The following is a 24,308-nucleotide window of genomic DNA, read 5'->3' on the forward strand; positions in this document are numbered from 1 at the left end:
CTTCCTTCCTTTCCTCCCTCCCTCTCAGTAAACAGTGACACGTGCCCACGACCTGCCAGGCCCTGCTCTCCTCATGGGACAAGTGGGAAGGAGACTCACACTGTAATGGGGGTGTCACTGTCCCCATGTGCAGAGATCCCACTATCATAAAACCCAGGGGATGGGACAACAGAGAGAAAATAAGACCCGAACCGTTGCCAAAAAATGAACTTAAAATTCTTCAGAGTGGAAATTCCTTCAAAATAGACGATGAAAGCAATACAGCAGAATGCCACCTAAGTATTCATTAGGAGCTGTACATGGGCAGGCTGCATCAATGCAGGAAAAGGTGCATCAGGCATTTTAAGAGGAAAGAGGACTGAGTGTCACACACACATACACACACATACACACAAATACACACACATACACATACAAACACACACACACACACAAATACACACACAAATACACACACACACACACACACACACACACACACCCTTGTGAGGTGCAGAGCCCTCAGCCCTGAGGCCGGGAGGCACAAGTCCAGGGCAGTCCCGGCTGCTGGACGAGTCTCCCCCCTCCGTCTCCTTGGCTGTGACAAGCAGTGCCCTGGTGGCCATGCTGGGGCTCGGCGATGACACAGAGGATTTTGTACCACAAACCATATAGAGACAAATTTCTCTCCAAGATGTTATTCTGTGGATCAGGGAAATGACAAAGAAGAGGAACGAGTTCTCGGGCACACACCCCGGAACAGGGGTTAAGGGGGGCCCCCTTCACCAGGGATGAAGAAAGGAAGGATACATGGCACTGCCATTAGTGAGCCCACAGCCCAGTGAGTTTTGACACGTCTGAACATTCTGGAAACACACACATTTCAGTGAGAAAATAGGAACAGAGGTGGAGGCCACGAGCACGCCGAAGGTGGCTGGAGAGATATTCAAATCCTTACATTATTCACCTTAAACATACGGCCTGTTTTGAAGAACGGCAGCTATGCAGCTTCATCCGGTGACCAAGACCCAGAGTAGCCAGTCCCTGTGGAGGAGACCGAACCCCACGCAGTCCTGTTTTCCCAGGACCTTCTCTAAGCTCACCTCTGGCCCTGTGTTTATCTTACATGACTCAAGACAAAGGTGCCAGTGACGTATGCAGGTTTCCCCACACTGACTCAGCTCCTAAAGCCACCAGGTCAGGTATCACCCAGCGACTCCACTCCTGGGTCTGCGCCCAAAAGGCACTGGCTCTCCACTAGCCCTCCTCTAAGCACGTACGACCCCTGCCCACCCATAGGGAGGCAGGGAAGCGCACCAGGCCTGCAACACACCCGGATCCAAACCCTGCCTCTACCTAGTCTCTGCCACTGGGTGCCCCCCCAACCCCCCGAGAAAAGGACACTAACAACACATGGGCTTCAGAGACAAAGTGACACACGGACATACTCAGCAATGAACGACGTCTACCGCGTGCTGCTCACATGCACCTGCACTTTTGCTGGGGTCACGCACCTGTCTGACTGGCAAAGCCTTCTCCAACCTCAGGCTGAGCTCAGGTGCCATCTTCCTCAGGAAGCCTGCCTCACCTCTCACTCCTCTGATGCAGACCTTGGAGGCGCTCAGCCCGCTGGCCTGGGATCTCACGTCACACTTAAGGCCACAGAGTCCCCCCGAGGCAGAGCCACCTTGTTGGGTTGGTGAGCTACAGCCCAGCACACAAGGTGCCGCAGACAACTGTGTGAACAGGTATCCTGGCAGACTTCCAAAGTGACGATGGCTCTTCAGACAAGTGTTCTGAAACTGGGCTCTGCAAGTCTGAATATCTGCTATGATAGTTTTATAAAAAGAAGGGGGGCTTCAAAAGGAGGGAGGTGGTTTCTAACACCGCAGGGCCCCGAGTGTAAACTGAGCTGCTCACCTCATACCCAGAGGCCACATGCTCAGACAAGACAGCAAGAGCAAGGAGACACGAGTGGAGGCTTCTAAGCCCGCTGCCAGCTCTTCAGGAAATGGGCGTCGAGGACCCAATACTACAGATGGGTACACGGGAGGCCCAAATACCACAAAATGACTGCACACTTCTCACCAATTATGCGTTCACAGCAAAAACCACAAAGGAGTTTGAACCAGGTGTTCAGAAAGAGCCTTCCTGGACTAGTAGATGGCGTTACCAAGTCAGGACCACCGACCCCGGTGTCAGGGACGTCCTTAAGGGCGGACGTCATAGGAGCCAAGCCCAACCAGCCAGGCTTGCAATGGAAACCACGTGGAGCCTCTCCTTGCTGGAGGCAGAGACTCCTACCCACACCATCCCCGCCACTGCAAGTCCTACGCCCACAAAAAGGAACCGCTGGCCCTGGAATCCTACCTCTGCAACTGTGACCTCGAAGCATGGCTTACGTTTGGCTCGAGCTCAAACATAAACCCTATGTAACCACTTTCCCTTTTCTGCTACATCCCCAAATAAAAGAGCACTCGCTTTGGAAGCACCTGTCCGTTATGCTTTAACAAATACAGGTCAGGTCTGATTTCCAACTGGGGTTCCTCCTTTGGCTGAAGACAACCACAAAACGTCCCCTCCCTGAGTTGACTAACCACCAGGCATTACATCACACAGAGCCCGGTACTTTGTTTCTCGCTCCACCAGAATAAGCACAGAACAGGCAGAAGGAGCAGATGTGACGTTTACTCCGTCATTTCCTCCTCCCCTTCTCATATTAAATATCTGAAATATATTAATCTTAAAAAACAATATTAACACAGTACTCAATTCATACAGGCAGTGGAGTAAACAATAAGTCTAGATTGCAAAATCGTTGGTAGTTTTAAAAACCGGAGTGTGGGTGTGGTCCGCTGCAGGGTTTCCAGCCGCCCTGCCGACCGGAGCATCGTGGCATTCTGCCATGTGTTAACTGGGAGGGAAAAGAGGCCATAAAAACTGCATGTGGCAACCCACGGCTGCATCCTCGGGAACATGGCGGCGGTGCAGCAGACCCTGCAGTGTTTTAAACTAACAATCCAAGCGCGCTGTTTTATTGCGTTTTTGGTGATCGCCACGTTCCCCTAAGGCCTTCAGTCTCTAAGGAGGTTTTCGGGCTTGGGGTAGCCAAAGAGAACAAAGTCAGCTTCGTAGAGCTTGTAAAGCTGCCGCCTCCAGGCCAGGGGGATTTGAGCAAACCAGTCCTCCTCCCAGCTGCTGGCAGTTCGGTTCCGGTAACTCGGGGGGAAGTGGAGCAGCTTGTCCACCTTCAGGAGCCTGAGCAGCTGGGCGGCGTCCTGGTCCAGCGTCTCCAGCTTCCCCACAAAGTCGTAGTCGATCTGGCAGGGGTGGCACAGGCGGTGCACCTGCCTCCAGTGCTCGTTGAAGGGAGCCAGCTTCTCGGTGTGGGGGTCCAGCAGGTACTGGATGAAGTTGCTGAAGGACACCTTGAGGCCGGCGCTGAACGCGTCGCGCACGGACGCGGGCAGGCTGGTGTGGTTGGAGTACATCCTGAGCATGGGGATGGCGAACTTCCGGTAGAACTCCTCGTTCTCCAGCTCGAACTTGCTGCGGAAGGCCGAGATGAGGCGCACGAACGGGTCGCGCACGAACAGGAACTTGGTGTACTTCTTGAGCTTGACCTTCATGAGGTGGCGCGAGAACCTGCCGTAGCGCCGCCAGAACTTGTTGAAGGTGAGGTGGGTGCTGGAGTTGTGCACGTACTCCCGGGGGATGTCCAGCGGGTCGCGGTACGGGGCGCCGCGCTGCAGCAGGCTCTCGCTCAGGACGATCATCACGCGCTTCCAGTTGGTGCAGGCCACCTTGGGCACGTAGCAGTAGATGACGCCGTGGCGGTCGTCCACGATGAGGTGGTTCAGCTCGTAGTTGGGGATGTCGTCGAAGGAGCGCTCCTTGCTGGGGAACACGAAGCTGGCGTTGGCGCACAAGGCGCGCAGCACGCTCCTGCGCGCCGCCTGCCGCCCGTCGGGGTCCGGGCTCTGCTGCGCGTCGTGCGTGGACCAGTCGTAGCCCCGCACGCGCTCCTCCATGTTGCCGAGCGCAGGCCTGCCGGACGCCGGCGGCGGGGGCGCCTCCGTCTGTGTCCCGGAGGCGGCAGCCGCCCGCCTGGGGCCGGCGCCCAGCAGCTGCTCCAAAACCTCGCCGGCGTCTGACGCCGACTCCCGCTCCGCCCCTCGGCCGGGTGTGGGGCGGGGCTCCAGGGGGTGTGGCCTGGAGAAGGACGTGTGCAGGTAGAAGTGGGCGGTGCCCACGTTGTCCCAATACACGATGATCACGAGGATCATGAGCACCGAGCCCAGGACCAGCCACAGGCGGAAGAGCCGCGTCTGGGTCATGCTGTCCCCGGTGGGCGGGGCCCTGTCACCTGGATCCGGTCACTTCAGCTTCATGTAGAGGCTGGACACTGTGCTCAGGAACCTGGAAAGGCAATGAACAGCGAGGTTAAAGACGAGAGCGCGGAAAGGTTGTCTCTAGCCATCTCGGATTCTGATGGGCCCGGGCCGGCCGCTCACGTCCTCCTTCCAGTGGCCGGGAGCCTCCCTGCCCCGCCAGCCTCCACAGGGCGAATCTGCTTAGGCTGCCCCATCAGGACCGGCAGCTTCTCCTTGTAGTGACTAATGCTGCTTACAACGGCCCAAAAGGCCGCGTGGGACTGACAAGGTGGCTGGAGGTCCTTTATCGCTGCCCTGAAAAGAGGGGGAGTCCAGACAGACCCCTCACTGGGCGGCAATGCAGAACCCTGCAAAGAGGGCCCCCCCCCCCCCGCCCCGCCCAGGATGAGGACGGGAGGATGAAACAAAAACACGGCAACAAGAAGGTTCCAGCTTCGTACAAATAATGTACAGGTTAGAAAAATGTTAAAGACGCCCCATGCCTGCAAAATAAAACTCTTTTGCCTTGAACACTTCATCCAAAAAAGCACGTGGCTGACAGGCGCTGTGCACTGTCCCCGCCCCTCTATCCGGGAAGGGCGGAGCACACACGGGCTTAGCAGGGGCCTGAAGCCCCGGTCAGTGGGGACGGGGTGCAGTCCACCCCCGGGGCTGCTGAACGTGGGCCCACGTGAGAGCCTTCCGAGTTCTAGGGGCACCGTCAGTCCTCCCTGAGGATGAGCCAGAGGGCAGCAGATCCACGATTGGGGAAAGGTGGCTTGATCTTCAAAAACAAAAGGAGGGAGAGCAAAGGGGGGGGACAGGTGCCGAGTGATGGCTGTGAACCTCAGCAGGTGTGCACGCCCAGTCTACAGGCAGGGTGGACCAGCGGGCCCAGCGGCTCTGGCGGGCAAAGCTCGTGCGTGGAGCAGTGCAGGCAGACGACGATGGCCCTGCAGCTGCTTTACAACTTCCATGAAAGGCCGTTGTCGACCAGCAGTCAATATCAAAGCCAGAAAAGCCAGCGGACTGCAGCCTCGGCCCGGTCATGCTCTCAACAGGTGTTCTGAGCGCCAGTCTGTCCCAGGGACTAGGGATATACCAGGGAAGAAGACGGAGTGACCACTGCTTGGCTGAACAACACTGAGTTGCAGGTAGCCCCGGCTGGGATGCTGGCTGAGAGATTAGACGACAGGCACCACCTACAGTGCCTTACCTGGTTCCAGTCCTGGCTCCAGCCAGACGGAGCGGCCCCATTGCTCCCGGATCCGCCCTCTCACAACTGAAAAAACTACAGACATAATGCAATCCACAAGCACAGGAAGACGGGAAGGAAGAGAGAGTCTAGGAACCTGGGGACTTGATGAGAGGCCAAGAGTGAGTTTGCGGGGTTCCTTCTTGTCTCCCACGCGTCCTGCGCAGCCAACAGCACAGCAAAAAGCAGCCCGCTCCCAAGGAGAGTCCAGCCTAGGGTGGGAAGGGGTGGCCGAGTCCTTGGCCAGGGAGGTCTGCCCTGCCACTGGCTCCCGGGAGGGCTCTCTGGGCCCTTGGAATGTCCTGCCTGAGAGAAGTGTCTCTGTTGATCTGAGGCCTTGACCACAGCACACAGTCTAACCATGGGATTTAGGGTGGGGGCTTTAGGTCACACAGTGTCTGGAGAGGCTGGAGACTGAGGTTAGCCATGTGGCGGGCGGGGGTCAACACATCTATGTGACGAGACTCCAATACAGACTATGGACACTGAGGCTGGGAGGACCTCCCTGGTTGGCAACACTCCCATGTGCTGTCACACGTGGACGCTGGGAGGAGGCAATCCACACCTCCACGGGGAGGGGTTACCTGCAAGCTCCGCAGCGGGAACCATCCTGGGCCATCTCACGAGGCTCTGCCTTTGGCTGATTGTAACCTGAATCCTTTGCTGTCATAAACGTAGCTGTGAGTGTGACAGCTCAGTGAGCTCTGAATCCACTAAGCAAAGATCCAACATGAGGGGCGTCTTGGGGACACCCCCGCCCCTGCACACTTTCTGTTGGCGTCAGAAGTGAGAGAGATCTTGGGAACCGTTCCTAACTTCACAGTGACCTAACAACAGAAACATCTTCTTGGCGACACCCATTCTACTTAAGCCAACACCAGCGGAAAATCACCCACACCCAGTTTCAGCAGGGCTGAGCGGAGCTAATGTTCCACCCTCCACCTGCCCCACAGACACAAGCAGCACACTCCTGTCCCTCATCGGGTACCAGGTGGGCTTCCACCCCCCGCCTGGCAGACACTCCGCCCCAATGAGAGGTGCCCGTGGAACCGAGCAGGGAGCTGACCTCCCACCCCAACCCATGGGCACAGGTGGTGGGCACTCTGCTTCCCCTGCCAGGGCAGAATCAGTGGGGTCTAGTGGGGAGCTGAGCCTGCACCCCAAACCCACCCAATACCACTGGCGTGGACCATGTGGTAGGAGGTGGGGTTAGTTGACATTCCACTTCCTGCCCGCCCCCAGGACGGAAAACATTAGCGAGCAAATGGTAATCAGAAGAGGTCACCTGCTGGGTTGCAGAGCCCACAGTGCCTGTGAGAGCCCCCAGCCAGGGTGGGACTCAACTTAGCAGTGCCTTCTGCCAGGCCCTTTGCCCCACACAGTCCAATCCCAAAGCCACAGCTTGATATCTGACCCACCCTGCCACCGAGACTGGAATCTGGATTCAGGAACATTGACAGGTGAGTAACATGGGCTGAAAACAAGAGCTTGACACTGAAATGGGGATAAATGTTAAGCTGTCCACGTAGGTCAAAAAGAATCACCTGACGGGACAGAGAGAGGCTTCGGAGTTGATACAAAGAAGGGATGAGGTGAACAAAAGAAGCGGATGTGGTGCCTTTTCCCATTACATTACCCCCTGGGCGAGGGTCACTCTGCACGGTCAGCCACGTGCTGGTGACACACAGCTTTGCCTGGACTCTACATTGTCGCGTCCCACACGACGAGAGTTGTAGGGAGCGAGGAGGGCGGCGCAGGGTTAAGAAAAGACAGCAGTCAATGATAGATTATAAACAGGGCCAAGGGGCCCCCAGTCTCTAGGACTGGACATGCCGATTGGGGCCTATGCATCAGCTTGTATTAGTTAGGTGGGGAAGTAAAGGACATAAAGCTTGTCAATCTCAAGATCTGTGAATTCTATGCACCATAAATAGGGAACGGATTCAAGCCAATCACCCTTGCCTGCAGGCAGCTGGGCCATAAGTCCCCAAGGGACAAAACCTACATGCATATGACTAGATGGAGAGCACATCATTGAATCTCTTCCCTTGCAGGTTGCGGGAAGGAATGCAGCCACAGAGGCAGAGGCTTTCCTTAGCAGGGGGAAGGTGGGGGGCTGTGCCCACCTCTATGAACCCCGTGGGTTCTCCTGTTGGTCCCCACTCGGATCCGCCTGTCTTAGGTTGCTTTCCACGTGGAAAGTCGTACCCGTCATTGGCTGACCAGCCATCTTTCTGGGACCAAACAGGGAGACATAAGGAGAAAACACAAAGGTGAAGCAAAGCCCCTGAAAGGATCCGTCACACAGACTCTCCTTTCTTTGGGGGCAGGTACAGGGGACAGACGGGCAGGCTGCTGCGTGGCCACACTACACCACACACTGTATACCGGTTCTACATTAGACAGGTAATAACTGCATTACAGGAACCATGAAATATCCTGGTAAACATCCTGCTTGTCTCCTCTTACACAACTGCTGCTGGCAGTTTTGCTGGTTCCCTTTGAGTGTGTGCGTCGTGGGTGTGAGTGGAATAAGAAGGAACCCTGTACCACTTTTAATACCCCTTTAATGGCTATCATCACACAATTTTACAGCTTATTTTTAAAATTAGATCATAAGTACCCACGTCATTGACATTTTCAAGATCATCCCTTCTCAAGGATGTGTTAGTGAACAGTTTCTTGAGGTGAAAGTGAAACCGTATTGTTTAGAAAAGGAAAAAGTAACTTAAAATGTCAAACAATTTGAGAGATTGGTTTCCAATTTTAAGATCAAGACTAACGAGCAGTGTGAAGACGGAGTGAGTCACAGCGTCACCTCCGAGGACACACGCACGTGCCACAGACCGAGGACCGGGCAGTCACCCATGCAGTTAGAAACGCTAAGAACCAGACCAGTGAGTGACCAGCCTGAGAACCCAAGTACCTTTGCTGAGTTCTCAGCCAAGAAGGAGCATATGCACACTGACAAATGCCAGCACACACAACCTTTTCTAAAGACTCCGACCCTCTTTACTAATAGTCCAATAAGACTTAGTTAATTGTAAGGAAAAGACATGGTGAAATATTTTGAGCACAATCCCAATATACATATCGATAATACCTTTTCAGTAGCAGCTGCCGTCTAACGAGCTCCTCGTGTACACCATGCGTAAGACGAGCATCTCACACAGCTACGTTCCTTCTTCATGCCCTCACACACACCCTCCAGAGCAGCTGAGGAAACTGAGGCTCAGACGTGTCCAGTCGACTTCTGAATTCAAGTCTGACTCCCCACACACTCCCGCAGCCTTCTGACTGTTACAAGTGCTCCCTCTTCTAAACAGCTTTACTGAGGCATAACACGGACACAACCAGCCGCCCTGACTTAAAATGGACAGCTGGCTGAGGCGGACGTTGGATGCACTGGGCCACCATCGCAGAGAACCGCCATCACCGTCCAAACTCGCTCGTGCCCCTGCTAACCCTTCTCCCCACCGCTCCTGTGCCTTCCAGCAATGCGGATTGTTTGCTGTCATTATAAACGAGTGCAAGTTTCTTATTCAGACTTCCATCTGGTCAACAGGAGGACCTGGAAAGATGGTGCCTCCTTGGAAGTTCAGACAATGACGTTTGTGTCAGTCACAAACAGGCAAGGGTTTCCTGGCTCCTGTGACCCAAAGGACATAGAGGCACTGGTCCTCGAGGCACACAGCAGCTAACAGGGCAGCAGCTTGGCCAGATGATTCCCTCAGCGCTGAAGCCAGCGGGAACCAGCCCTTCCGCCCTGCGCCCGGCGGGGCAGAACAGACTCGCCGCACGTTTCTGCAACTGTCCCAAGCGTCTCAAGTACAAAGAAAGCGTCTTCTTTCAACAAGACGTTTAACTCCATTCAAGTTGCTCTGATGTTTTCCTTATTTGGTGTATTAGCACTAAACGTTATAATCTTTTGGACTTTAATACATTTAACACCTAAGGTTTTGTTCTTAATTGGTGACCTGCTAGTTTGACTGGGCATGCCCAAGCGCTCGGGTGTGGGAGGGGGCCCACGTTCGGGTCCCACTATCACCCCCTTGCCCAGGGCCAGCAACATGTCACACGCTGCCCTCCCGCAGCTCTTTCCTCATCAGTGCAGTGGTTTTGAAAACAGCGATTAAATTAACTAATCTATAATGAGACTCAACTTACATCATGTAGACGAGAGCACACGGCGTGAATGGTGCAGCCCCTCCCTGTGTGCAGTTTCACGGCAAGTTACCAGGGTATAAACTGGACACGTGGTGAGCACAGACTCCACACAGCGGCGAGACAGCCCAGCTCCAAGAGTGTCAGTAATGCCCCGGGACAGTGGGCATTTCGTGGAATCGGACTGACTTCTTTACATATGGTTTCCTTTATTTAAATGTTTTATTTACATTAAGCATTTATTATTTCTTACTATCAGAAAAAGGATTTCCTTTTAAAGAAGATACACAACAATAAAATATTAAGGCATCGACAACAACAAAAATTTGACAATTGGATTTCACGCAAATAAAACTTTTTTTGTGCATCAAAAGACACTATCCACACTGTCAAATGGCTCCCACAGAATGGGAGAAATGTTTGCAAGCATACATCTAATAAGGGATCAATACCCAGAACATAGAAAGAATTCACAATATTCAACAAGGAAAAAAAAATTAACCAAATTCAGGAACAGACATTTCTCCAAAGAACATACACAAATGGCCAAAAAGCCCAGGAAAAGATGGTCACTCACCATGACTGACTTCTAGGGAAATGCAAGTCAGAACCACAGCGAGATACCCCATCAACTATTACGATGATTCCTATATGCGTATAAAAAAAGAACAGAACGAGGACTGGCGAGCACGTGGAGAAACCGGAACCCTTGTGCACGGTTAACGGGATGTGAAATGGCAGCTGCTGTGCAAAGCAGTACGGAGGGTCCTCAAATGATTAAACATACAGTCACCATGTGACCCAGCTATTCCACTTCTGAGTCTATGCCCAACATAAAGAATAGGAAGCGGTGTCTCAAAGAGATACCTGCACCCCATGTTGACAGCAGTGCTGCTCACAATCGCCAAAACCTGGAAGCCACCCAAGTGTCCACTGAAGACTAAATAAACAAAAGGGGCAGGTACATACAATGGAGTATCATTCAACCTTAACAAGGAAGGAAATTCTGACCCGTTAGGACATGGATGGACCCTGAGGACATCGTGCTGAGTGAAACAAGCCACACACAAAGGACATATCCTGTGTGGTCCCACTCAGACGAGGTCCCTAGAGTAAAATGCACAGAAACAGGAAGTAGATGGTGGCCAGGGGCTTGGGGAGGGGTGGGGTTAGTGTGTAATGCGGACACAGTGTCAGTTTAGAAAGATGCAAACGTTCTGGAGATGGTCAGTGGTGACGGCTACACAACAGAGTGAGTGCACCTAATGCCACTGGCTGGACTTTTTTATAGGGTTAAAATGGTATGTTTTGTGTTATGTGTTTTTACAGTAAAAAAAAAAAACTGGAGAAAAAATGAATTGGAGCTGTAACAGGGGACTTGGAGGAATTCCCAACAGGTGCTGAACAAAAGCCAAATGCAGGTCAGTGTGTTTAAAAAAGAAATAAAGGCCTTGCTATGGTGGAGACTATGACAGAGGCCACCCGTGGGGCTGCTGTTGAAGCCCCCCCACTCACCTCACAACTGTGAGCGAAAGCTCCACAGGCTGATGACCTGCAGAGCATGACACAAACGCTAAAGTTCTAAAAATGTGTGACGGGCTGGGGGGCGGGAGCGCATGAAAACAGGACAGGTGTCCCCCAGAGGGCCCGAAGCCCCGACTCTGGTTACTCGCAGGGCACTGTCCCAGAAGCCTGGCCTCCCTCTGAAGATCCTGACACGGGCCCCCGTGCACCGCTGCAGCCCTCCCAGGACTTTCCAAATCAAGGTGGCGGCACCTAAGCACTGAGCTGAGGCAGCACTGGCGTGAGGCTGAGGCCATGTTCAGTTTTAACATCAAAGCACAAGGGCGGTCCCTTGTGTTGTCATTTCTAACCTCAAACACACCGCAGAAACAGCAGTTGTGGAAACAAGAGGCTGAGTGTATTCAACGCCTGTGAGAGCAGTCCTTTGAAAAGGAAGGGCTGGCTACTTGAAAACATGCGTGGACCCTAAGTTCAGTGTCTCAGAACTGCAAAGAGAAGAAAGGAGAGGATGACGACCAGATAGCACAGCCAACATGGCTTCTTTGCAGAGGGGACGCTGTGGGCAGCACTTCACTGCCTCAGGGTGGGGGAAGCCAGATGAGAAGACACAGGTGGGAACTGGAGCCACGCCCCTGACTGCCGTGAAGCCTGTCGGGGACAGCACTGACCTCATACAGGGGACTCTGCATGATTTGCAGGCATCAATCTCCCACTACTTCAAAGGCAGTCGACAAGAAGCGCTGCACATTTGGAGAAGCAGAGCCAGAGGTTTCACAGAAGAAACGGTTTACCTTCGGCCTGGCACACCAGGACTGCCAGAGCCTCATACACAAGCTGCCTCTTTGGGGGCTAGTTTCCTACCAGGGTCTTGTCAAATGCCCTCATAGATGCCACTGACAAAAGAACTAGGTTCCGTTTGAACCAAAGTGCTGTGGCTCGCAAGGTGGGGCTGTCACCCATCTCTGTACACACACAACACGGCAGGGTGGAGGTGGAGCAGATTCGGCAGCCCCAGGAAGCAAGCGCCCCATGCTGGCTGCCCACGTGAGGCCGCCGGTCTGGAGGAGCCTGCCCACCAACAGAGGGCAAAAATCAGGGGGACGCAGGGTGGCCTGCGGCAGCCCGCTGGGGGCTGAGCCCCGCCATTCAGGTGTGTCATCCCGATCTGGAAGAGGGCCTGCACAGGGCGTTTTCCACACTTTTATAGCCGAACTGACAGCTATCGTAGGAAAGGTCAAGCGCTAGGTGCTGGTTAATTTGATGTGGGAACTTATCTGAGTCACAGGCTGCCCAGACAGCTGGTCACACGTTATCCTAAGTTTGTATGGCGAGGCAAGAGAGCCCGAACGGCCAAAACAATTCTGAAGGAGGAGGACGACGTGGGAAGACGGGCGCCACGACTTCAGGACTCGCCAGAGCTACAGGAGTCAGGACAGCGAGTCAGGCGCTGGCGGCAGAGGAGACAGCAGATCAAAGGGACAGAGGAGCCCAGAGCCCAGAGACAGACCCACAAACTACAGGCGCCTGCTCTTTGACAAAGGAGCACGGGCGACCCCATGGAGCGGAGATGGTCTCTTCAGGTGCTGGACGACTGGACATCCACATGCTAAAGGATGAGTCCAGACAGACCTTACTCCCTTCACAGACATTAACTCAGAATGGATCCTAGACCCAAGTGTAAAGTGCAAAACCAGAGGATCACACAGGAGAAAACCTACATGGCCTTGGCTATGGTGATGCGTTTTAGACACAACACCAGAGACAGGCTCCCTGAACGGAACTGTCCGCACCCAGACGGGTACGAGCATGTTCACTGCAGCTTCCTTCAGAACAGCTACGACCTGCGGCCGCCCCAGAGGCGCGGCAGCGAGGGAGCGGATTAACAAGCTGTGTGTACTCATTCAGCCGAAGGCTGCTCGGCGGCAAGAGGGCACACGCTCCTCGGATCAGTACACGCGACCACGTGGCTGAATCGCCCAGGGATCACGCCGAGCAGAAGCCCCAGACGCAACAGAGAACACACCACGTGATTCCTCTGATAGGGTCTTAAAAAGGCAAAAACAGAGGCGGGACTCACAGACTGCAAAGGGCCAGAAGGAAACTGGGGGTGGGAAGGTTCCAGGATACGGACTGCAGTGCTCGTCACTCGGGGGGCACATTTGTCTGTACTCATTGAGCTGCACACTTAAAATGTGTGCATTTTACCGTGTGCAAATCATACATCAACACATTTGATTTCAAGGGAAAAAACGTCAGCAGTCTTACTGAGTCAATCTCTAGAAGGTAAAATTTTCTCTTCAACATGAAGCCATGAACTAGCTCTTACCACTTCCACAACACAGAAAAAAAACACCAGCCCCGCAGGCCGACACAGGCATTTAGAGCCCAGGAGGAAGCGGCCAGGAATTCTGAGGCAGCTCCAGTGTCTGCAGAGAGGCCTGGGCCATCGCTCTAACTCGAGTTTCAATTCCTTATCTACAAAACCAGAACCACTGAGGCCAGAGCTCTCAGGAGTATAAGAACGAGAGAATAGGGGCTAACACTGTAAAATGGGAACGTACTTTCTCTACACTATCCTTCCGTCAGGCCCTCAGATAGTTGTATCATTGAAATATAACATGTGATTTTTAGTATTCTCATGTTTTCGACCAACAGCCAGTTACCATCAGTCAAAGGAGACTGCATGTTTTCAATATACTATATAACAATAGCTACCAAGCTTTCAAAAGTGCTGCTGTAAGGCCTTACACATATTTATTCAGTCCTCACACTAATTGTGATGAAACGGGGACAAAACAGCCAGGTAACTTGCCCAAGCCTAAACAGCTAACAACTGTTCAGGGCTGGCATTCGAACCCAGACAACAGGTCTCAGGGCCACCTTCCCAACCACGGCACGCAACCAGCCTCCACAGTACACGTTCGTTAATGCAGAATCAGTTGGGTTTTACTAGACACTTGGATTTTTATCACCTTTATTTCTGAGAGAATGCATGTCTCCTTGTCCAAATAACCAACTTCCGAGCATTAAAACAAGTGACATGACCTGCATTAAGAAGTCCAAGAATATTTCAAGCTTTATTTATTTATGCTACTGGCAAAAGGACCAGAAACTACAGACGTCTTTTCCAGCTCTGCAAACACTACGTCAGGCAGAGAATTCACTGTGGTTCCCATCACTGTAGTCGAAGGAGCTTCGGAAACTTTCTGTTCGTGCTGAGGGCACTTAGCCCTGCACCCACCCCGTCCAGCCTGGCATGACGCTGTGGTGCTGGATTCAAACCCCACTGTAGAACAGATTCCCACTTGGTTCCACCAGCACTACGGTTTACTGGCTTACAAAATGACTTCACTTGTATTCAGTTAACCCTGCAAACTCAATCCGACAGCGTATCCCAATAAAAACAAGCAAAAGATGGTCACGTCGATGAGACTGAAAGGGTGCTGTACGTCCCAGAAGACGTGAATGGAAGTGGAGCCCAAATGTGGCCTTTGAAGTATACAACTTCCCCCCAGAGCTGGGCCCACAGCACAGACGGCTGTCCTGTCACACGGGTCCCTCAGGCCCCGTCGTAACTCACACGTAGGTGGGATGCCAGTGCACACATCAGGATCCATATTCCCAACTAGACTTCACACTCTTAGAAGACCCGGTCAGGTCTATGGAATCTATGTTCCTCCCAAGACTCAAATAGTTGATGTGTGGGATCTGACTCTCGAATCCAAACGATAACTCACTTCTCAGACTTAAGTCAATTCAAAGAAATTATTTCAGGGAAAATAATGGCAATAACCTCACCGTGATTCGTCAGGAAGCTGCTTGAGGTTTTACCTGAGAAGCAAACCAGGCTCTAATCTCTCGGCGCCCACTGCCCCACCTCTACCCCGCCTGGTCTGAGCTTCCTTCAGCCGTCACCTGCATGACCGACGGGGGCTGCCCACCGGGCCACGCAGCTTCGGCGCTCAGGCCCATAAACATTGCCAGCCCGGGAGCCATGGTCACCCTGTAAAGAGGCAGATTGCATCACATCTCTGCTCAAAACTCTCCGCTTATTAGTCCAAGTGGCTTCCCACCCCCAGTCCTTGCTGGGCCGGTGACAACCTCTATGAATGGGATCCCGCGCCCTCGTCTCTCCCACTGCCCCTCACTGGCCCCACTCCAGCCACAGCGGCCTTGCTGTTCATCCCACCGTGTTCCCACCGCCTGGCGCACTCCCGTTGGGGAGCCGGCTCAGCCCCAGCTTCCGCCGGTCTCTGCTCGAGGCTCACCGCATCAGGGGGGCTTCCCTGTGCCTCCCAGCCCGCCCTCACCAGCCCCCGTGTCACCTCCAGGACTGCACAGTCACCGTGTGATTTGCTCGTTGTCTGTCTGTCTGCAGTAGGATGCAAACATTTAGAAGGGAGGCGGGGGACCGGTTATCACAGCTGTAGCTTTGAGGCTGAGAACAGTGCCTGGCATACAGTGGGCACCCGACGTGGTGTGCTAACAAAACCCAGAGAGACACAACTGGCCCTGATTTCATAATTCATGGAACTGGGTAACAGGTAAAGAACTCATAATACTATTCTCCCTACTTTTGGAAGTATTTAAAAATCCCTTTATAACAAGTTAAAAGAAAAAAAAAGCTAAAGAAGAGCCAAATCTCTGACATGTGACCACGGCCAGGACACAGGAAACAGGGAACAATGACAATAATAAAGAGGAAATAAGGACAAGTAAACTCTGACACACAAAGGGGCCGCTGACCGCCCTCACGGTGCGCAAACCGGCAAGGGGAGGGCCTCTTCTTCCATTAGAGGCGGAAGTTTGGTGCGACTCTGTTTTTGTTTCCATCAATGTTACGCATTTGTGTTACAGGATTAAGTCGGTCTCAGTCTCAGGAGGGAGTTCGTGACTAACACAGCAGCCTCTTGTCCCTCAGTCCCATTACCCACCTGCATCTTTCTCCCTCCTTCTTTTCAGCTGAATCTTCTGGTGCTCCCTCTGAGGGACCTGTAAGTGACAGCCCGACTGTTCAGTTTGGACATCCTCTACTGGCGTCCGGCTCTGGCAGGAGGGGACACGTAGTCTCTGTCCCCCTGTGGACCCATTACATAGCCACGCCCTCTCATCCCACACCTTCTCCAGAAGGCTTGTCATCGTTTCAACTAGAGCAATGTTCAATGTTTGCAGAAATCGTCATCACCGTCTAAAGCTATTCACAGCTGAGCCTGGTAGGACTCTGTCGTTATTTTTCGTTTCCCGCACACGTTTACTTTCCCTGTAACTGATAACGGGTTTTCATTTGCTTTGCTCTCCATGGACTTATCACCAATCCAGCCCAACTCTGAATTTCCTCTCCAGATGTTCTCATGCTTTGGATGCTTGTCAATTTCATCTTCCAAATCTCTGCAAGGGGCCTTCTGGCCAGCAGAGGTCACAACATGTCTGGCGTCCATGCCTGGTGCCCTGCTGGCATCCTAGCCCCTCCATCTCATCCAGTGGTTCTTTTCACCTCTCTTTGGAGGAAAACCCTGTCCTCTCTAGCTGTCTTTCTAGATTCACCATCTCATTTTGGGAGAGCACGCCTGCCAGTCACTTCCTTAAAGGACATCAGAGGCAAATTTTTGGAGCATGTCTGAAAATACCTTTATCCTAGCCTCCTTTGCCTGTTTCAAGATTGAAAATATTCTCCTTCAGAATCCCGAAAGCCATGCTCTCTTGTCTTTCAGCTTCCAGTGTTGCTGCAGACGGGTCCCCAGGCCATTCTGCTTCATCCTGCGATGAGCTGTTGGTGGCTGTTTTTAGTCTTTCTCCAGAAGCTAGCGCAATCTTCTCTGTTCCAGCTGAAATTTCACAACAACGGGCCTCGGAGTGGGTGTGTACGTGTCCCTCTCCATCTGAACCCTCCATTATCCAAATTCTGGAACCAGCAGCTTCAGAGGCACTTCCAAGTAAGCCCTGTGCTTCCTAAACCCGCACCAGTCACCGCGGAAGGTCGACGCCCCTCTCTATCCTAACTTGCTCCCCACACACTAAATATCCAAGCTGGGAGGTGACAGAGCAGGAGAGGGGAGGCCACCTGCATTTCATCCTTGCTGCTGACGGCTCAGTGCCCCTTCTACACAGAAAGTCTGGGTTCTAGGAAGTTACCTTACACCATTTTATGGATGATTTCACCCCATTCTTTCTTACTGAAAACTCCTATTATTCAGCTGTCAACCTCCTAATCTGACCCTTAATTTTCTTCTTTCTCTCATTTTCCATCTTTTCGCTTTTTCATTCACCTTCCTAAGTTCCCCAACTTTATCTTTCACCCACCAACTGGGTTTTTTATTTCTGCCATTGTGTTTTTCCCATCCAAGAGATTTCATTCTGGTTCTTTGAATTTTTCAGAGGGCATGCTGTTCTCATTCCAGACACGTGCTATTTTCTCTTATGTCCACATACACACTGATGACAGTGGCTTTTTCAGCCTTCTCCCGGCACATCCTCCACTGCCAATGTGGGCTACGGTCCCCACCTTCCAAGTCAGAGGGTTTCTTCCCCAGTCCCTGGTTATCTGTTCCTATTTGGGGGGTGGGAGATTAAAAGAACTTGGAAGCTTTGGACCTTGGGAGGGGCTGTCACTTCTAAACTTCAGCAGCCAGTGATCCAGCTGGGCCTCCTGACGGGGACCCTTGAGGTCACTATTTTAGGTCTTTTCTCTTGGGCTAGCTACTCACGTTCTGCAAAGGCTCTTCCGCTCTCCTGCGCAGGGAAGCTCCACCCTGCGGTGCTCTTGGAGCAGTGCACTCCCTCCCCCATTCAGGTGTGCTGGTGTTTCGGGTTCTCTGAACAGTTACAGAAACTCCCCACCCCTTGGTTAACTGCAGGAAGTATTCCGTTACTTTGTCAGTTATCATTAGGCCTATCTGCTGACAAGTGTTTGGAGAACCACCAACCCTGGGGGAGCCAGAAACCCACAAAGTAGGTGTGAAACTAAGGGATACTTTCTGAAGAAAAAGAGAAACAATTGTAAAAATTGAAACTGAAGATTTTTTTTAAATGAATAACTAGCTGCATTTGTTTCAGTAGTCTCAACAACAAGTCTCTTTCCCACGAATGGCACTTCAGCCTTCAGACCTTTCAAAAAGAGAATCACCCACACCCCTGGTGAATGTGAGATAACAACAATAAACTGCATGACCAGTGTCAGCCAACTGACATGCTGCTGTTCTGCCACCTGTCCCTTCCACGCCAGCGCTCCCTAGGATTGCGTCCTTGGACTCTCTCTCCAAGTACACATCCAATCCAGGATGGCCCACAAACACCGCAAATTCTACAAGTGTAAAGAAGCGTTTTTGCCCCTCCCAGTGTGAACCTGCTCCAGCATTCCTCACGGCAGCTACCAGCTCTGTCCTACAGTCACCCCAGCAAGAAATCTTGGTTCCTTTTTCCTCTCCGCTTCCCCACAACCCACAGAGTGCCACTGACATTCTCCAGCTTCTTTCCACCCAACACCCCTCTCCACTCTCTGGCCACTGTCCTGGCTCCTCACCCCATATGACTGTGCCCAGTTCGTCTCCATCTCCCCATACCCTGGATCCATCCTTGTTCTCACTAGTGAAACACAGTTTTATCGCATCCAAAACCTGGACTGCTCCTCGCCAGATGGATAAAAGTCCAAACACCCTAGCACAGCATTCAAGGCCCTTCCCTTCCCAGGCAGAAACCTCTTTCCAGCCTCAGCTTCTGCCCCCGTCCTCAAACTCCATCCCACAGCTAATACCAGGACTCTCTGCCCCGCAATGTCCATGCACTTGCATGTCTCTGCATGCCTTGCTGCCTCCTCCTGAAACATTCTCCCACCCCTCACTCGCTCTGCGATGCCAAATTCCTACATCGTCTCCATCGTGGAAAACTTCTCCAACACCACGAAGCAAATAAACCTGGCTGCTCCCTCTTTCTTCACAATCACACTGTATTACAGTCAGCTGACCACACCACCAGCAGCTAGCCCAACCTGGCTTCTTGCAAATGATTAGACACTCACTGTTTGCTAAATTGATGAACCAGGCGCACGCTGAGGAACAGTGAAGAGCACTGCTGGCCTGAAAAATATCAGGCCAAGGGGGACCAATTAGCTCAGCTGGTTAGAGGGTGGTGCTGATATCATCAAGGTTGCCAGTTCCATCCCTGCATGGGCCACTGGGAGCTGTGCCCCCCTTAAAAAAAAAACCACCAAAAAAAACCCAAAAGAAAAACATCAGCCCAAAGTCCAGTAAACTAATCTGCACCAGGATTACACACCCATGCAATTGCACGCAGGCCCTCTGTAAACTCACCGTAGTCCGACTACTTAACAATTTTCTAATGTGCCTGTTTTCTCTCCGTTCTCACCCAGGCACCCGCCCTGACTCACATTCTCAACAGCAGAGGTTCACAGGGAAGGGCTAACGTGTGTCTGGCCTGCGGGCAGGTGAGGACCCGCTGAGCTGTCTCCCAGCGGCCCTCAGCCTGCACCCACACTTCAGGGGACAGTACCCTTCAAGAAGCAGTTGCATGGGCTCTGCTTACAATTCACTCTGTCATTCACCCCGGGGTCTGCTGGGTCTCTTATAAAATAAATAATTTAATCATCACGGACACACTACGGCTTGTTGTGCTCCGTGCCAGACAGAACCTCAGCTCGAGCCAACAGTCTGTCAGTGATGTCTTGGTGGCCAGGAGCCCAACTACAAGATATAAGTTCTACTGTTAGGACTAATACATGGCTTCCTCTCGCCCAAGAGGCAGAACCGAGCAAAGAGTCATTTGAGTGATACTCTGCCACCACCCGCCTGTGTCCGCTGGCTCTGCAGTTACTGGTCTGTGGTCAGCAGGATGGGAAGCTAAGTTGGGGCGACAGGGAAATGACCACAGCCTGGGTGAGCCACCGAACTGGAGGGCCGGGGCTCCCTCTGCAAGGAGCTGGGTGGAGGAGCCTGTGCCGGGCGCGTCCATCCCACTGGTCCCCAGGCAGGGACACTGGTGAACACTGCGGCATCTCTGTCGCTCAGAACAATGACTGATTTTCCTTCCAGACTCCCGAGCGGCCGAAGGACACCACCGATAAGCGTGCCAGGGGGACACTCCACCCGCTGCCGTCCCTCAGCAGGGCCGGCGTGACACAGACCGGGCGGGGCCCAGCCACCGCGGCGGCGAACCGTCCCCAGGGTGGGCATCGCGGCGGGCGCCCCATGCGCCGTCCAGGGTCGCCCTCATCCCGGCGAGGACGGGGGCTCAGAGAGGGTGCGAGCCGAGCCAAGGTCACACAGCAGCCGCGTGGGGGCTCGGCCCCGGGCCGCGCCAGACCTGCCGGGCGGTCTAAGGGAGCAGGGACCCACCCCGCCCGCCGCGCCCCCACCCCGCGCGCCTCCACCCCGGCGCCTCCACGCCGGCGCCCCTCACCCCGCGCGCCCCTCGCCCCGCGCGCCCCTCACCTAGCCGCCGCCGCCGCCGCCGCCGCCGCCGCCGCCTTGCGACCGCGGACCCTCCAGAGGCCGCCCCTCCGCCGGCCCCGCCCCCGCCCCCGGCTCCGGAGCCCTGCCTCCCGGTCCTCTTCTCGCGAGAAGTCGTGGCCGGCGGAGGGGCCACGAAGGCCGAGGGGCGCCGGTCCTCAACGCGCCTGCGCCCTCCGCACCTCGGCCCCTCCCTTCCCAGCCAGTGCCATGTGGCGCCGTATTTACGACCCGAGGTGGGCCCGCCCCCGGCCGCCGGGAGCCCCGCCCCTTTTCCAGAAGCCAATCCTGTTCCGCGGGCCCTGGCGTTGGCTCCGCCTCCAGCGGGAGCGTCCCACGCGGCTGACAGGCAGGCCGTCCCGCGGTTGGAGGCCAGCGCGGCGGGGCAGCAGGTACGGGCCCCTAACCAACATTTAGGCAGCGCCTGCTGTCTGCCGGACCCGTTCGCCAGCACCGACGGCTTGCTCCCCCGCCGGGGCTCGCTGTGCGACCTGAAAGCAACTGAACCTTTCTGAGTTTGTTTCGGAGTCTGTCACCTTGCAGGGAGTTAGAGAGCCCAATTGACACGGCGCCTGCAAAGCGATTGGCAAGCGGCGCTGGTGATCATTGTTCTTAGTATCAGTGGTTTTTTAAATTGTGGTAAAATGCACCTAACTTCACAGTTACCATCTGAACCATTTGTAAGTGTACAGTTCAGTGGCACCAAGTGTATTCACATTGTTGTGCGTCCACAGAACCTTTTCAGTCAGTGATGTTTTACGTGGCTCCTCCCAGTGGGCAGCGGGGACCGCCTAAGGATGGAAGGCAGCCTTCCCGGTGGTGGGCACCCAGTCACCGAGGAGTTCCTCCCTGCAGGGCCCTGGAGACACCGGAGTGGGGGCGACAGGAAGGCCCCGCCCTCCTGGAGCTTCTGTTCTGATGGGGGAGGACAGAAACCCCAGTACAGCAGCCTGTCCTTTGCATTGGATCACGGTCAGGCCAGCGCCCCCCGCCCCGCCCCCAGCTAACCTCCCAAAGCCCTGGTCTCCTCCCAGGGCCTCCGGCTCCCTAAGCTCCCTGGGAAGAGGTTTCTCTAGCAGGCAGGCACCTGGACGGCAAAACGCAGGAGCACTCAGGGAGATGCCAAAATAGCGAGGCGTTTGTCAAAACTCATAAAACTGTACAAAGGGATCAATTTTGTCACATCTCAATTATACCTCCATTAAAAAGCCTTTTAAAATGTAACTTCCCCCAGCCACGATTTTGCTAAGTTAGGCGAAGTGGGTGTGATGAAAGCTCAGTGAAATCGTTTCCCCAGCACACCTGTGTTCAGAGGTGCTCAGCTCGTCAATTCCCACACTATCCTCTGAAATGGTGGCCTGCGGCAAGGGTTGTGGGCAAGGGTTGTGGGTGACCATTTGATAAGATCAAAGGGTTCTCTGGTCAAGTAAGAGTAGGACACAGAAAACAAAATTCTGGTGTGTAATTATAGCCAGACTTCTGGCCCTGTGCCAGGATAAAGCATGTTGTGAACTTTAACGTTTGCCCATGAGCTCCCCAGCTCCAGGGAGGGTTGACAAAGGTTTGTTTGAATGAAACAGGGCTTCAGGTGCTCAGGAGCCAGAATCTCACCCTGCGAAAGGCTCCTTGGGAATTTGAACAAAGCTCCTAGGCCGTTTGGTATCAGCCAGGACAGGCTCAGGATGTGGCCACGGACCTGCATCAGAGAGGACCTGGAGCTGAGAGAAAGACCACCGCTTTAAGTAAGGGAGCCACTGGGTCATGGGGGTCGGGTCCCCCTTTGGGGTGATGAAATGTTTTGTAACTAGACAGAGTGGTGTTTGCACAACAATGTGAATGTGCAAAATGCACCGAATTGTTCACTTTACAATGGTTGATTATGTCATGTCGATTTCACCTCAATTAAAAAAAACACATTTCTGACATTAGCGACATACCTACCTTTTTACTTACCCTCTCTGAAATAGCTACATAGTACTTCCTTGTTCATAGACTGGGTAGCAGAGGCTCAGAGGAGTTAACCAAGTAGCCAAAGACACTCAGCTGTGTCAATGACAGAGTTGGGACCAGGAGCCCAATTCGGGGCTCCAGAGCCAGAGCTCACAGTCATCTCCTTGACCAGGAGGGCACCTGCTACGAGGGATCTGGGAGCAGGCCAGCTCTGCCCTGGACTCACCCCCCATTGTGACTTTCATCTCCCTCTCTTCTAGGCCAGGAGATCCTTTAAGCTGGTGGACCCCGCTGGCTGCCTTCCCCACAGCAACTTGGTTGGCTGCAGCCCACATTCAGGGCCCCTGGGTCCCTGTGCAAAGGCCGCAGCCACCCCAGGGCTGACCACAGCCTGGCTCAGTCCCTTTGTTTCAGTTTGAGCTATTGCGATGTCCACTACCGCCTACAGCTCTTTCTGGTTTCATAACCAGCGTCGCAACAGAAAAATAGAAATAAGGTGGCTGGGGCCAGGAACTGTCAGCTACCACTGATAGAGGCAGCTGGGAGATTCTGATTCCTTCTGGGTGCTTGGATCAGTGTATCAATAGGATAAGAAAACCAAACAAAAAGACGTAGAGAATTGCAGATTCAACTCGCCTGCTTTGCAGGTGGTAGGAAATCCAAGAGAAGCCTCCTGATTAATCCTGAGCTCTTGCGCCCTCAGCCCCACCCCAGGCTCCCTGCAGTGTTCGTTTCTGTCTTGTGGGGTGGGGTGGGGTAATGCAGGATGAGACGAAACTGGCCCTCAAAGCTGGGGCAACGGCCCAGCAGCTGTGTGACCTTGGCAGGCCTTCCAGCCTCCGGGAGCTTATTTCCTATCTTTTTAATGCTTGAAATGATACCCCTGCCTCCCAGGCTGGCCAGGCAGTGGGGAGAGACACGGTGCGTGCAAATGCTGGCCCCACAGCATTTCTGCTGGGAGACCAGCCAAGAGGCAGTGTGGCGTCCCCAAGCGGGTGACTGGTGTCTTAGACCCCTTACCTTACAACCTTCAGTGAAGCTTCCCACACACACAGGGAAACCGCTCGCTCGGAACCTCTCAGGCAGACCACCCTTCCTTCAGTCTTGTTAGAGTAGAAGACCCCCCAGCTGCCCTTTATCTCACAAAGGCTGACAATACCCTGAGCTCAGAAAACTGACTACGTCGTTCTGAGGACAGGAAGAAATCATCACTGGAGCTTTATTTTCTAGATGAGACTGACACTGAAATCAGTAAGTAGACTTTGAGGAAAGCAGGTGACCCTCCACAATGAGGGTGGGCTTCGTCCTGTCAGTAGAAGGCTGAAAGAGAAAGAGGCTGAGGGCCCCTGAGGAAGAGGGGAGCCTGCCTCCAGACGTCCTTCAGACTCAGGGCTGCAGCACCAGCCCTTCCCGGGGTCTCCAGTCTGCCCTGCAGATTTCGGCCTTGCCCACAATCACGCCTCCATCTGTCTCCCCCACCCCTCTTCTGTGTATGCTCATGCAAGCGCCCACACACCCCCTGTTGGGTCTGTTTCCCTCGAGAGCTCTGACTAATACATGGCTTTGGGGACACATTCTTCTCCTCCTCTTGCCAGCGGCCAC

General features: G+C 53.6%; 1 protein-coding gene across 4 annotated transcripts; it reads right to left on the reverse strand.

Moving 5' to 3' along the window:
• Positions 1-539: 539 nt before the first annotated feature.
• CHST12 (carbohydrate sulfotransferase 12) lies at positions 540-20,890 on the reverse strand. Of its 4 annotated transcripts, none has more exons than XM_033096193.1 (2): positions 20,750-20,890; positions 540-4,400 (listed from the first exon to the last, which is right to left on the reverse strand). In XM_033096193.1, the coding sequence occupies exon 2, from the start codon at positions 4,314-4,316 to the stop codon at positions 3,054-3,056; it is 1,263 nt and encodes a 420-aa protein (XP_032952084.1). In that variant the 5' UTR covers positions 4,317-4,400; positions 20,750-20,890; the 3' UTR covers positions 540-3,053. The 4 variants fall into 4 exon arrangements, with proteins under 4 accessions (XP_032952084.1, XP_032952088.1, XP_032952085.1 ...); XM_033096197.1 differs by having other exon boundaries at positions 20,753-20,816; XM_033096194.1 differs by having other exon boundaries at positions 540-4,398; positions 20,739-20,810.
• Positions 20,891-24,308: the final 3,418 nt, after the last annotated feature.

Source organism: Rhinolophus ferrumequinum, chromosome 24 (genome assembly GCF_004115265.2).
Source record: "Rhinolophus ferrumequinum isolate MPI-CBG mRhiFer1 chromosome 24, mRhiFer1_v1.p, whole genome shotgun sequence".
Taxonomy (NCBI): domain Eukaryota; kingdom Metazoa; phylum Chordata; class Mammalia; order Chiroptera; family Rhinolophidae; genus Rhinolophus; species Rhinolophus ferrumequinum.